A 14157-nucleotide genomic window follows, 5' to 3' on the forward strand; every position below is an offset into this window, starting at 1 on the left:
ATATAAGGAATCTTTCACCTTCATTTCCTTGGGTTTTACAAAATTTTCAAATGATGTGATTGTCCACATCAGATACCACCTAAGATGATATAAAAATGTAGTATAAAATATGGTATGAATAACATTACTCAACATTTTATTTTCTTTATAGTATAAAATGTTGAATCTTAACTAATCCAACCTATGCTTAGGAGATTCGAACACGAGTTGTAAAGATGTAGACATAATGTCTTGGCTAACTAATTTAACTCATATTGCTTGACCAAATAAATTAGGTCATCTCCAACTGAAAGGTCCAGAGGATCAAGGAGCCAAAAATAGCCCAAAAATCGTCTCTAATTAAGAGCCAAGCCAAATGGCTCATGGGCCCCACGGACAAAAAAGGGCCAAAGAGCCAACCGTTCAGCCCCAGGTCAGGCTATAATTTAAACACAACGGCTAGCTGACGTCATTTATTATTGGATTTTTTTTTTTTTTTTTGGGCAAATTTTTTTTTTAAATTTTGAAAAAATTCTCATTTTTTCCTATAAATACATTTTCACCATTTCAATTCTCATATTTTCTTACCCCGTCCAATAATATTTCCTTCAACTTTTTTAATACTTTCAAATGGCCTCATCTGCAATGAAAGGTAGGGTTTGGACCCAAAAAGAAGATGAAGCTCTTTGCAGGGCTTATAGATGGGTTTTGGAAGATAGTGTGAGTGGGACTTCTCGAACAAGTGAAGGTATTTGGACTCGTGTGTCCAAAAATACTCTGAGTTCTACAAAGGCCCCACTCCACCAAATGCTCGAAACCACGAGAGTTGTTCTTCAAGATGGAAGAAATATATTCATCCAAGTTTGAATAAATGGTATCAAGCACTAATAGCAGCCGCAAGTAAACATGAAAACGACGCCAATTACTACAACGAAGTAAGTGTTTTCACAATTTATTTTAAATATTTATTTATATTAAATTTAATTTCCTTTAATTTTTGTAATTATATTTTCTAGGTACGCCAAGCGGAGAAATTGTATATGGAGGGCAGCTCGAAATCCTTTCAGTTTGACGGTTGTTGGGAAATTTGTAAAGGGTGGGTGTTATTTGAAGATCCATCTCAACATATAGTAGGTCCTACGCCGGTGTTCGGAACTCAATCCTAAGTTGTAGATGGGGATGAAGATGGATCTCCTGCCATTCAAAAAACAAGGGTAGAAAATCAATCTTTGGGTGAAGGTTCCATACCTAGGGGCTAGGACTATGGGACGAAACAAGACCCGAAGGTTGAAGGAAAAGGGCAAGGCAAAGAATGATTATGCCGCTCAACATGAAGTGGCGGCCTCATTGCAATTAATGACAGAGCAAAATGCCTTTGTCGCGGAAGAAAGGAACCGTAGGCATGAAGAACGGGCCAAACAAATGGATGATAGGAATATGCAAGGGGACGCTTCGGATTATGAGTAAGGCCTATTTTGTTACGAAAAAAAGGGAAATTATGACCCGGCGGTAGTTGTTTATCTCCGACTATACTTCTATAATGGCAGATGATGAAGATGATGTTGATTATGGATTTTAAATTTTAAGTTGTAGTTTTTAAGTTTTAGTTTTAGTTTTTAAATATAAGTTGTAGTTTTTAAATTTAAGTTGTTGTAATTTTTAAATTTAAGTTGTTATAGTTTTTAAATTTAAATAATAAATTATGTTTGGCCTTATGGCCCTTACTTGGAGATAGTTTTTTGTGACAGCTATATTTGGCCCTTTGGCCCTCGGTTGAAGATGATAAGAAATATGACCCTGCACTGGTTATTAAAATATTAATTTCTTGGAGAGTCAAAGGGCTAAAACGAGTCAGCTGGCCCTCTTTCGGTTAGAGATGGCCTTAGGGGTTATTAAGGAGTAAGGACATTTGTGAGATTTTTTTTTTTAAAACAAACGGTATTATCTATACTAAAGGAGAGGGGGTGGGCTTAGCTTCACAATGGACTATCAATAATGTGGTTTAAATTCGCCTTTGGCGATAATCGAACCTAAGACCTCTCACTTACAAGTGAAGAGGAATACTACTAAACTGTAGTACTAAGTGACAACATTTGTGACACTTTACAAGAGAAAATTGTAGTAATGGTCCCTCAACTAAAAATCTATAATTATTGGTCTCTTAACTCATAAAAATGTGCAACTATGGTCTTTTTTGTCAACTCCGTTAGAACTTCCATCAAAATAAGTCACGTACCACGCACATGAGGCTGAATCAAAGGGCAAATATGGAAAACCAATTGAACGTAATTGTAGCAATGGTCTCGCAACTTTAACTCAATTAGAGAAATTGTCCATTAACTTTAACCCAATTGTAGTAATAGTTCTTCCAACATGAGTCATTTTGATGGAATTCTGACGAAGTTAACGAAAACGACCATAGATGCACGTTTTGATGAGTTAAAGGACCAATGTTCATAAATTTTTAGTTAGGGATCATTGCTACAATTTTCTCACTTTACCATTCAAAGTATTGTTGAGTTTGAGTTTTTGTTTGTGTGTTAGTAAGCTCATGACGTTGCTCATCGTTTGGTCGGATGTGAGACCTCTTTAGTTCATCAAAAGTGCCTTTCCTCTTAAGCCGAAAATCAGTGAAGCGAATCCCAATCATTTTGATTAAAAGCATAAAACCCACGTCAAGCTACTTTGTTTCAAAACCTTCTTCTTTATGTCATACTTTGCCATGCATTCTTTATTAGAAGTTTTAACGAAAAACTCACGATACTGTTCACTTTAACGAAAAATCACATTTTTACACTAAAAAATCAATCATGGTACTATTCACTTTACCTTTATTTTGTCCTTACCATTAAACTCAAAGTTTTCAAGTTTTTTTCATTAATTTTCCTTTCTTTATTTAACTTTCTTTCAGAACCTCATATACCAATTTCAATCTAGCGTCATGGTCAAATGGAATTTGACCCTAAAAGCTATAAATAGTGTATAAGCCCAAGGGATAAAGCCTAACATCAGTAACCATTTCTGAATGTATTATTTGACGATCGTAATGATGTTAATGAGTGACGTTTTATTGGAGATTTAGTTGAATAGTTCTCTACAATCGTGGTTGCCCACTAGTTTGATAACTCAACTATATATGTAATTGCAGTAAAAAAAAAGGGTAAAGTACAAAAAATTACCTCAACTATTGGCGTCACGACAGTTTCATACCTCATCTTTTAAAATTGACAATGTCATACCGCATCTTACGAATTTGTGACAATGTCATACCTCCGTCAATTTTTCTGTTAGTTTTTCTGTTAAGTGCTAATGTAGCTTGATTCGGGACCTACTTTCTATTAAAAAATTATTAAAAACTAAAAAACAATTATTTAATATTTTTTAAATATTAAAATAATAATAAAAAGCAGAAGAAAAAAAACCCTCATTTCGTCCCTCCCCTCCCCCCTCCTCTCTCCTCTCTCCTCTCCCCATCTTCATCTTCTTCCCCCACCTGCAAATCCCAACCAAAAATAAAAAATAAAAAAAAATCCAATTTGTCTTCCCCCCACACCCACACTCTTCTCCCTCTTGCAACCCTGAAGAAGGAAAAAAAAAAAAACCCCAGATCCTGTCGGCGAGAAGATGGGTGAGCAGAGAAGGTGGAGGATGGGTGTGGAACAGGATGTGGAGAATGGATGAAAGTGGTGGATTTGGGATTTGATGTTTTTTCAAATTTTCTTTTTTTTTTTTCCTTCTTTTTTTCATTTTCTTCTTCTTCTTCTTCCGCAGGGGAGTTGATGGTTTTTTTAAAAAAAAAAAAAAAAAAAAATATTCGCTCCTCCTTTTTTTTTTCCTCTTCTTCTTCTTCTTCTCCTTCTCCTTCTCCTTCTTCCGCAGGGGGTGTTGATGGGTTTTCAAATTTTTTTTTTTTTTCTTCCTCTTCTTCTTCTTCCTCCTTCTCGTTCTCCCTTCTTCTTCTTCCGTGCCGACAGGGGGGAAATTTTTTTTTTTTTTTTTTTTCCTTCCTCCTTTTTTTCCTCTTCTTCTTCTTCTTCCTCCTCCTCCTCCTCCTTCTCCTTCTTGTTCTTCCGTAGGGGGGTTGTTGGGTTTTCCAAATTTTTTTTTTTTTTTAAATTTTTTTGGGTTTGCAGGTGGGGGGAAGAAAATGAAGATGGGGAGAAGAGAGAGGAGGGGGGAGGGGGAGGGGAGGGACGAACTGATGGTTTTTTTTTTTTTTTTTCCTCTGCTTTTTATTATTATTTTAATATTTAAAAAAATATTAAATAATTGTTTTTTAGTTTTTAACAATTTTTTTAATAGAAAGTATGTCCCGAATCAAGCCACGTGATCACTTAACAGAAAAACTAACAGAAAAATTGACGGAGATATGACATTGTGACAAATTCGTAAGATGCGGCATGACATTGTCAATTTTAAAAGATGAGGTATGAAAATGTCGTGACCCCAATAGTTGAGGTAGTTTTTTGTACTTTACCCAAAAAAAAACTATATATGAAATCAAACTCGCCTAATCCTTTTTTTTTTGGTAGTGGCTAATTCTTATTAGGTAAGCTAGAGAACCAAATTTTGTAAACTAAATAATGTGATTGTTTATGATTTTTAATTGGACTATTACTTAAGTTTTAATTAACGCACTTATTTATTATTGATGACACATTATTTAGTTTGCAAATTTGTTTTAAAAATTTACTCTCCAATTATCCTTCTTGTTAAAGAGTAAAATTTTACAAATATATTGATTTTATTAAAATAAAATAAAATTGAGGGGGATGGCCAATTGAAATGAGGACAGGTGGTTGGACCAAGTTCATACGGATAATATATCACGTATATATAATGAAATATGTGTATTAAAAAGTTAATAATTTAAAAAATAAAAATTTTCATCATTTATATAAAAATACGCGGTATATCATCTGTATTCTCGTCATAACTAAAATTTTCTCCTAATCACATCCAAAATTTCGATAAACTTTTTATTATGATCGGAACACAAATACATTACATGTTTTTATATAAATTGTACAGAATTTTATGTTTTAAGATTTTAACATTGTGAAACATATATCTTATTAGTTGTATAATAACACGTAGAATCACCAGTGCTGTGGTCAAATTGAAAAATCTCTCCAAAATCTCATCTTCTCCCCCCGCTTCCTCTCTCCCCACCATTAGAGCAGATCTCGTATTAGAGCTCCCAGTTGAGATTCAGAAGAACCCAGAAAAAAAATGGCTTCTTTCTCGAGTATATCGGCATCATCCCACCTCTATATCCCAAAGAAGCTAGCTTTTCCAATCCGGTGCTCCTCCGCTTCATCGTCGCCGTCCATTTCAACCCAATCGAGCCCCCTCAAATTCGATTTGAAAACCTACTGGACTACCCTCATCGCCGACATGAATCAGAAGCTTCACGAAGCCATTCCGATTCGGTACCCAGAGCAGATATATCAATCCATGCGATACTCCGTTCTCGCTGATGGCGCCAAGCGAGCCTCACCGGTCATGTGCGTCGCAGCCTGTGAACTCTTCGGCGGCAACCGCCTTGCCGCCTTCCCCACCGCCTGCGCTCTCGAAATGGTTAGTAATTTCTTTCCCTTTTACCTTACAGAGACTTAATTAAACCGATTCATTCGCAATGAATATTCTTGCATCATTTGGATTTTTTGCGCAGAATCCGAATTGGGTTTTTCAGAAGAAGAAAAAAATTGTAGAATCTTGCTTTTAACCCTGTCTGGTTAATTGGGTGTAAATAGCTGCTAATTTTGCTCAATTTTTTACTTGGGTTTTGTATTTTGTGATTGGAATATTCATAAGGTTGTTTGCTTTTCTTTGATTGGCAATTGATAGGTACATGCGGCTTCACTCATACACGACGATCTTCCGTGCATGGATGACGACCCATCACGGCGAGGCCAGCCCTCGAACCACACAATTTACGGCGATGACATGGCGATTCTCGCCGGGGATGCTCTGTTTCCATTGGGGTTTCAGCACATTGTATCAAACACGCCTTCCAACCTTGTGCCGGAGCCGCGCCTCCTGCGTGTGATCACAGAGATTGCTCAGACCGTGGGGTCCACGGGAATGGCGGCCGGGCAGTTCCTGGACCTTGAAGGCGGGCCAGAGGCGGTGGAATTCGCCCAGGAGAAGAAGTTTGGGGAGATGAGTCAGTGCTCTGCTGTTTGCGGAGGACTGCTGGGGGGTGCTGAAGATGATGAGTTGGATAGGCTGAGGAGGTATGGGAGAGCTGTCGGCGTTTTGTACCAGGTGGTTGACGATATTCTTGAGGAGAAGATGAAGGGCGGAGATGATGGTGATGGAGAGGGGAAGAAGAAGGGGTTCAGCTATGTGAAAATGTATGGGGTGGAGAAGGCTATGGAGGTGGCAGAGCAGCTCAAAACCAAAGCTAAACAGGAGTTGGATGGGTTTGAGAAGTATGGTGATGGAGTGGTGCCACTCTACAGCTTTGTGGATTATGCTGTTGATAGAGGGTTTAGTGTCAGTTGATGATAGAATTAGAGCATAAGCTTTATATGGTTTGATGCTTAATTTGCAGAAAATTGTATTAGCACCTTGGATTAATCTTGCATTAGCATAATCTCATTAATAACAAATAGCTTTTAAACAGTGTAAAAGATGATAGATTATGTTGAGCTGAATTTCCAAGTTGTGGGAAGAGTGGGGTTTGGGGGTTGGTTTTTAAGAGGGAACTTGTCATTTGTAGGGTACAAAATTTTCATTGGGAATTTTATTTGATTGGCTATGGGTTGATTGTAAATGTGGGTTAGACTTGTTGGCCAGGGCAACTCTTTATGTTCACTTCTTGCACTCGAGTTCCAATCTGTTGTGTAAATTATAGTCTCTTTCTTGTATAAACAAAAACATATTAAAACCATTCACTAACTAATGATCATATTACTTGTCCTAAAAAAAAAAAAAAAAAAAAAAACTAATGATCATATCAGTATTCACATTTTTATAAAGTTAAAAGCTCATTCACATTAAGCAAATTTACAATAATATTAACATTGCAACATTTGTAATCTTTGAGAAACAACAAAGTGATACCGGCGTAATGCACATCAATTATGAAAGGCTTTTTAGCCAAAATGGTTCTTGAGATCTGCATGACTCCTCACTTTGATTCTTGAGATTTGAAATCAATAGAATTGGTCCCTGAGTTTGTTCATAATTAATCATTTTGATCATTCCATAAAAAATCTTCATAAAATAAGGATAAAATGATAAAATTACCCTTAATTCCATGACCAAAATAATTGATGCTAAACAATCTCAAAAACCACTTTTATTGATTTCAAATCTCAGAGATCATTTTGGTTAAAAAGTCATTATAAAAATATATAATTAAATGACCTGAGAGAAATGCTAGCAACTTGACCTTCTCACCTTACCAAATGACATGTTTTTCACCTTTATGGCTCATTTACGTAAGGGTAATTAAAATTAGAGAAATTTGATTAAAAAGAATTGAATTGAGGAGAATCAAAATTCAGATTTCCATAAAAACTGTTTACTAAATGTTTTGGAATTAAAACAAAAATTGTACTAATTCTTTAAAATTGTTTAATAATATAGCAAAATCGAAATATAACTAGTATAATTACTAAAATATCATTTTGCCTCACTCTTCCTAATTTCATGAAGGTGACTGAAAATTTTAGAGACCATAACTCTAGAAATGGTTATTGATTTCAGAGATGGAGTTGTCGACTAAGTTCTACCAATAAAAAAAAAACACCTTCGACGATGAAAGTAGTCATTTCATCATGCAATTCTTTTCCACGATGAATTTTATGAAAACAAAAAATCAACATATTGATGAAAACGCGTAAGACAAAGAGGTTTTATGTCTCCATTAATTTGATGAGAGCTGCGACTGAAGAGAAGGGAAGCTGCGCCGAAAAGAAAGTGAGACAGCTCTAGATGTATTTTTAAAAATAATGAGGGCATAATGGGGAGAAAAAGTTCATTCTGATTAACTAAGCAATTCGGAATCCAAATACATCAAATTGTAGGGAATTCAATACAAATATTAGAATTAGATTCTAAAATTTGCATGGATTCCACCAAATGTTTGATAAACACTAGAGTATTCCGTAATCGACATTCAAGTTTGCTTTTTAATTCTAATTACCCTTACATAAATGTGCCATTAATTCCTAGCCAAAAGCCTTAAAGGTCTTTTTTCTTGTGCAAGCAAATGACACATGACATTTGAGAAAGTGAATGGTTCACATAAAAAGTTAGTGCAAAAGTTGTTAACACTCCCATTAAAGAATGCGATAAGAAAATGTAACTCCACTAGCTTACTTCTTCCAAATATATCAAAATTCAACAGCTAATTAGTGTAACCTATTAGTATCAAAATGATAACATTGTTCTTGTCAAATTGGTTGTTAAATTGTTAATAACTCTTTATAAAGGTTGCATACCGGCATTTATATTGACTAGAATAACGTGTTCCCTTTTTTGTACCTATGTTTAAATTTCTTTGCTCATAATATAGATTAAATTAAGTAAAATATCGATTGTATCAAAAATCTTATGAGGACTAGATCTTGTTGCTCAGTTGGTTATAAAAATAAAAAAATAAAAAAAAATCTTTACACCTGAAATCTCGTGGTTAAATCTCTCATCCTCCAGTATCATTTGTATGAATAAGTATAAGAAAATTGTTATTGACACTCTAAAGTCTCATTTTACACTGCTCAAAAGTGTATTATTCTTTTTAAATATAGAAAAATTGGGTGCAAAATAAGAATTTTAAAGTACTAATAAAAATTCTGTAAATATAAATAGAACTCTAACTTGACTAGCTTGGACTTTTGGGCTTTCGGCTTCGGATATAGTTTGGGCCAAGTAAAAACCAAAACCCAAATCCACATTACCTCGTGATTCTAAACTAAAAAGTACAGGCACCGTTCGATTTGCGTCAAGATGCAGACTTGGCGGTTGTAGTGTCGTGTCGTCAATCGGTAAACACCAGTACGCAGATCCCACAAGATTGACGAAGAAGAAGACTTAGAAGAAGCAAAAATGGCGGGGGAGACGAGCGAAAGCAACAGCTCAATCGTTAGCCTTGATCATCTACCCTTGGCCCTGCTCGCCACCATCATGATAAAGCTCGACGTGGCCTCCGTCTGCTCCGTCGCATCCACCTGCACCGCCTTCAAAGCCTGCGCCTCTCACATCCTCTCCTTCATTCCCTCCTTCCACATCCTCGTAAGTCCTCCAATTTTTCACTTCTGGGTTTCCCCAAAATTTGAAATTTGGTAACTTTGTGGATTTTTTTCTGAAAATTTTGGTACTTTTTGAATTGGGTTTTCAGGAAATAGCGCCTTCCATGGAGTTGCTGAGACCCCTGTTGCTCCCAAACCCCTGGCTGAAGAGCGTGAAGGTGAACTGCGGCCGGCTTGACGATTCCGCCATTCAGATTCTGCTTCAGCCGTCGCTGGAAGAGCTCTGTATGCTCAATTGCGCAGATTTTAGCGGCAAATTGCTTTCGGAAATCGGAGCCCGGTGCAAGGATCTGAGGTTGGTTTGGTTTCGATTTCGATTTCGGTCAAGCTCTGCTAATTATATGTATAGATTGCTGGTGACTTATTGAGTTGTGGAAAGTGAAAGGGGTGTTGTTGTTATTGGCTTTTGGGGATTATGAAATTTCCCTTCAGGTCTCTGTGCTTGGGGTCAGTTGCCGAAAAGAGAGGGCGGGCTATTCATATTTCTGATTTGGAGGAGTTGCTCAGTGGTTGCACTCAATTACAAGTAAGACTCAGTTAAATGATGATTCCATAACAAACAAATGTTTAATGATAAGTATTTGAGTAAAGATGTTGCCTTTTGAAATCTACAAAAGACGCTAACTTTATAATTGATGAGTTGTCGAAAATGCCGAGTTTGTTAATACGGTTAGGTTCCTCCTCGGCCATCTGGCTGAGTAATTAAATGTTTAGTAGCAGTCTTTTTGGCATCTTGACATTAGATGCTTAATATATACGTTTGCTTAGTAAGCAAATGTTTAACAAGAAGGATTTGAGTAAACATTTTGGCTTTTGAATCTGCGGAAGATGCTAACTTCAAGACTGATATGGCGAGTTTGTTAGGATGGATAGGTTCCTCTTCAGTCATCTGGCTTAATAATTAAATGGTTGATAGCAGTCTTGTTAGCATTTTGACATTAGATGCTTCATATATAAGTTACCTTAATTGCAATGTACCGGTAAAGCATATTTTGTTACTGTGCATTATAATTGCTTGATGTCTTTCGTCTAATCTCTGTTTGATTATGTTTGGTAGGCACTGATCTTGATGTTTGATGTATCATCAATCTATCTCCGTCATAACTTTGCTCAAGTTTGGGCTTTGGCGTCGGAGAAACTCACGTCTCTCGAGATTGGCTACATTTCATCATTGATGGTGACTGAACTACTTTGCACGAATTTTGTATCCCATCAGCCATCAAACCGTATTCAGCCTTCAATATTGCCAAACATTCACAAATTGTGCCTTTCAGTTGACTATATAACTGATGCTATGGTTGGAGCGATTTCTAAAGGTCTCCTGTCCCTTACCCATTTGGATCTTAGAGATACACCCCTCATAGAACCAAGAGTTTCATTTGACCTTACAAACTCTGGCCTTCAACAGATTAATCAGTATGGGAAGTTGAAGCATCTCTCATTGGTTCGGAGCCAGGAGTATGTCGTTACCTATTTTAGAAGAGTAAATGATCTTGGGCTTCTCTTATTGGCTGACAAGTGTGAAAACATGGAAAGCATATTTCTCAGTGGCTTCTGTCGTGTTACAGACACGGGTTTCAAAACGATCTTGCATTCTTGCTCCAAGTTATATAAACTTAGGGTGTCTCATGGGACTCAATTAACTGATTTGGTTTTTCATGACATTTCTGCAACTTCCCTTTCTTTAACACATGTTAGCTTGAGACTGTGCACTCTTTTAACCAACCATGCAGTGACTAGTTTGGCGTCTAACAAGGATCTGAAAGTTTTGGATTTGAGAGATTGCAGAAACCTCGGGGATGAATCCCTCCGAGCCATAAGCACTCTTCCAAAGGTAAAGACATTGTTGCTGGATGGCTCTGATATTAGTGATGTGGGATTATCATATTTGAGACAAGTGGTCATAAGTTCACTAATTTCACTGTCTCTTAGAGGATGCAAGAAACTTACAGATAAATGTATCTCTGCTCTATTTGATGGCTCTTCCAAGTTGGAGCTGCAAGAATTAGACTTGTCCAATCTTCCTAATCTCTCCGACAATGCAGTTCTATTACTGGCAAAGAGTAGGATTCCGCTACTTGAACTGCGCATGCGGCAATGCCCACTCATAGGCGACACTTCGGTAATGGCATTAGCCTCTATGCAAGTTGACGAGGAGAGGTGGCATGGTAACGGCTTGAGGTTGTTGGATCTGTTTAATTGCGGTGGGATTACCCCTCTTTCATTCCGGTGGTTGAAGAAACCATATTTTCCAAGACTCAGATGGTTGGGAGTCACGGGCAGTGTAAATAGGGATGTGGTAGATGCTTTAGCTCGAAGTAGACCGTTCTTGCATGTGTCGTGCCGTGGTGAGGAGCTGGGAGTTGAGCAAGGGGATACCGCTGATGATGTTTACATGCATGACTATGATGAGATGGACGAGCTTGAACGCTGGCTTGCAGAAGATGATTATGTTGATGAAGATATGGTGGCAGATGAAGATATGGTGAATGCAGAAGCAGTGGAGTGATCAAACACTTAATTTCGTATTATGTTATTGTTAATAATGGTTGTTCTGTTGAAACTATAGTTTTTTATGACGAACGATATTAGTACTCTAAACTGTGGTGAGGGTTTGAACCCGAAACAAAGCGGGATGAAGAGAAATTCATCAGGACAATCCATCCCTTGCAAAGTGTATCATGTTTTATTGATTACTGTTGTATGATTTACTCCAAGTCCGTTATCTGGACCTTTTAATCTCTGTAATTATTTTGGATAATTGGAAATAGTTTTTCACTTAATTATTCTGAATTTGTTCCACCTGTAGTGTCACTTGCATTTTTTTAAGCTACATTGTGATCTCTCTCAGATAGAAATTATAGGGTATTATCGGGTGCATGCAGCATAAATAAAACTAATTAATCCTATATCATGTTGTAATTAATCAAACCAGGTTTCATTAGGTTTAAATGTTACTCCTTGAACCAAATCACTCTTTGTATTTGAAATCTGTGTATATGTACAGCATGCTCCAAGTCTCCAATTTTCCTACTGAAAAAGAAAAAAGGAAATTAAAATTTAGGGTACTTTTGAAAATTATTTGATTTTTATTTAGTTGTTATTTGTGCATAAGATGTGGAGAAACTGTACGGAAACAAAAAAAATGAAGAAGAATGGTGAGAGGGAGCGGAAGAAATAAAGAAAATTGACGAAAACAAAATCATAAAAGTGATAACAACTTAAATAATTTTTACTTTTTACTTTTTAGCTTTTAAATTTCGTTATGCAATTCTTCTACACATTTCCCCATCCTTCTTCACTCCTTATTTCCTCGTATGTTGTTCATATAAACACAAAAAAATGAAAACAAGAAAACAAAAAATTAAATGGTTATCAAACAACTTTTAAGTTATTGGAATTAGTTCAAGTTGTGAAGATAGATTGGAAATAGGTCATGATCATGGTAGGTCAAAAACTCGAATTCATTTCATTATGGCGAGGAAAGAAAAACAAGTTGAAAACAACGTAAAATAGTTTTTTATTTGTTTTAATTTTTTTTTTTTTTTTTTAAAGTTTCTCTATACATTTCTTATATACATCTCTTCCGCAATTCTTCCACTCTCCTATATGCCTCTTTTCTTCGGTGTATATTTTCCTCGTCTCTAACACAAAATGGAAACGGAAACTAAAATTGAAAACGAAATGATTATTGTGGTAGCAAAAATTTATCATCTTCAGTCTTAACGAATTTATACCTACAAAATAATCAACACATTTGATCAAACCAAAGCCACAAGCGCCCACGAGGTGCAGTGATGGGGTTTGACCAATGGATCTTTGATGTCTCTCAGTCAATATCTCATAGAAGAGTCGGTGTTTAGGGCATAATGTGTAGTTAAAAGCTAACCAGAATTTGGTAGAGATCAGGTATTTATACTGGAGCTTGGTAATGTCGTAGTCAGCTGCTCAAGCCTCTAGAGATGTTGAATTGCACATGGGAATATTTGTGTGTTGTGTCCATTTAATGAAGGAATTCTTGTCTTCTTTGAGAAGAAAAAAAAGTTCACGTGTCGCCTTCTGAATTTTTAAGCTATTTTTCACTCCACAATTATCAAACAACTCCTTAATTTCTCTCGCCTAAAAAACAAAGAAACAAAAGTGTAACATCTTATATTCCAACAATCAAGTTAGCAAAGTAGCTTCTTTGAATTTCCAAAAATAAAGTATCTGAATGTGAATTTGTGTGCCAAAATATTGTGTAAAAGATTCATTGATCGAGAATGTGTGGATATTTCAAACTTTCTGGAAGCCTTCTCAGTAACATGTCTCACTGCCTACAAATTATTCAAACTGATTGTGTTTTGGACTACATAAATGCATGGAGTAACAAGTCTCAAATTTTTGGATATCCAATAAATTTGCAACGTTACAAAGAAGATTAGCATCGTCTCTAACTCTGCGCAAGAATGGCACGCATAAATCGAAAAATGGTTTGTTTGTTTGTTTTTTTTTTCTTTTTTGTTTTTAAGAAGATAACTGGTTGTAAATTATGGTTATTCACCCCTTTTATACAGGCAATCTAAATTTTTTTTCGCTTTTTCTTATTCTGAACCTGTATAACACGCATAAGAATGACACTTATTTACACATTTCGCCCAATAACATATCAAATGGTAGAACTAGGTAATATTATTATATAAATTACCATTCATAATGTAGCTTGTCTAGCCTTAAGATTAAGAAATTTTATTTTAAAAAATTAGGGAAAATTAACAAGAAAAGTAAGGGATAAATCAATCGTCCGTTCGTCATCAAAGGAAGCGTTTGCTACAAAGAAAAGAGTAATGATATGGAGATCAAATTTGTAAATCAAATTATGCGGTTATTAATTATTGGATTATTATTTTACTGGTGACACATCATTTAATTTGAA

General features: G+C 36.0%; 2 protein-coding genes and 1 pseudogene across 2 annotated transcripts; all 3 read left to right on the forward strand.

Moving 5' to 3' along the window:
- The first annotated feature begins 5067 nt into the window (after positions 1-5067).
- Positions 5068-6617, forward strand: LOC137725793 (heterodimeric geranylgeranyl pyrophosphate synthase small subunit, chloroplastic). The gene is made up of 2 exons (XM_068464586.2): positions 5068-5559; positions 5830-6617. Exons 1-2 carry the CDS (start codon positions 5212-5214, stop codon positions 6487-6489), a joined length of 1008 nt encoding a protein of 335 aa, XP_068320687.2. The 5' UTR covers positions 5068-5211; the 3' UTR covers positions 6490-6617.
- Positions 6618-8919: 2302 nt separating this feature from the next.
- Positions 8920-12025, forward strand: LOC137725931 (F-box/LRR-repeat protein 10). The gene is made up of 4 exons (XM_068464773.2): positions 8920-9225; positions 9332-9537; positions 9675-9768; positions 10300-12025. The coding sequence occupies exons 1-4, from the start codon at positions 9040-9042 to the stop codon at positions 11749-11751; spliced, it is 1938 nt and encodes a 645-aa protein (XP_068320874.2). The 5' UTR covers positions 8920-9039; the 3' UTR covers positions 11752-12025.
- A 1589-nt stretch (positions 12026-13614) lies between these two features.
- Positions 13615-13726, forward strand: LOC137727169 (U6 spliceosomal RNA; annotated as a pseudogene).
- The last annotated feature ends 431 nt before the right edge of the window (positions 13727-14157 follow it).

This window comes from Pyrus communis, chromosome 5, assembly GCF_041283825.1.
Source record: "Pyrus communis isolate YQ-2024b chromosome 5, ASM4128382v1, whole genome shotgun sequence".
NCBI classification, from domain to species: domain Eukaryota; kingdom Viridiplantae; phylum Streptophyta; class Magnoliopsida; order Rosales; family Rosaceae; genus Pyrus; species Pyrus communis.

What these genes read in the sequence shown, in the direction of transcription:
- LOC137725793 (XM_068464586.2), top strand. Translation starts at nt 5,212, where the DNA reads ATGGCTTCTTTCTCGAGTATATCGGCATCATCCCACCTCTATATCCCA. An exon ending in CCGCCTGCGCTCTCGAAATG is followed by an intron (nt 5,560 to 5,829) that starts GTTAGTAATTTC and finishes GGCAATTGATAG; the next exon opens with GTACATGCGGCTTCACTCAT.
- LOC137725931 (XM_068464773.2), top strand. Translation starts at nt 9,040, where the DNA reads ATGGCGGGGGAGACGAGCGAAAGCAACAGCTCAATCGTTAGCCTTGAT. An exon ending in TTCCCTCCTTCCACATCCTC is followed by an intron (nt 9,226 to 9,331) that starts GTAAGTCCTCCA and finishes TTGGGTTTTCAG; the next exon opens with GAAATAGCGCCTTCCATGGA. An exon ending in GTGGTTGCACTCAATTACAA is followed by an intron (nt 9,769 to 10,299) that starts GTAAGACTCAGT and finishes TATGTTTGGTAG; the next exon opens with GCACTGATCTTGATGTTTGA.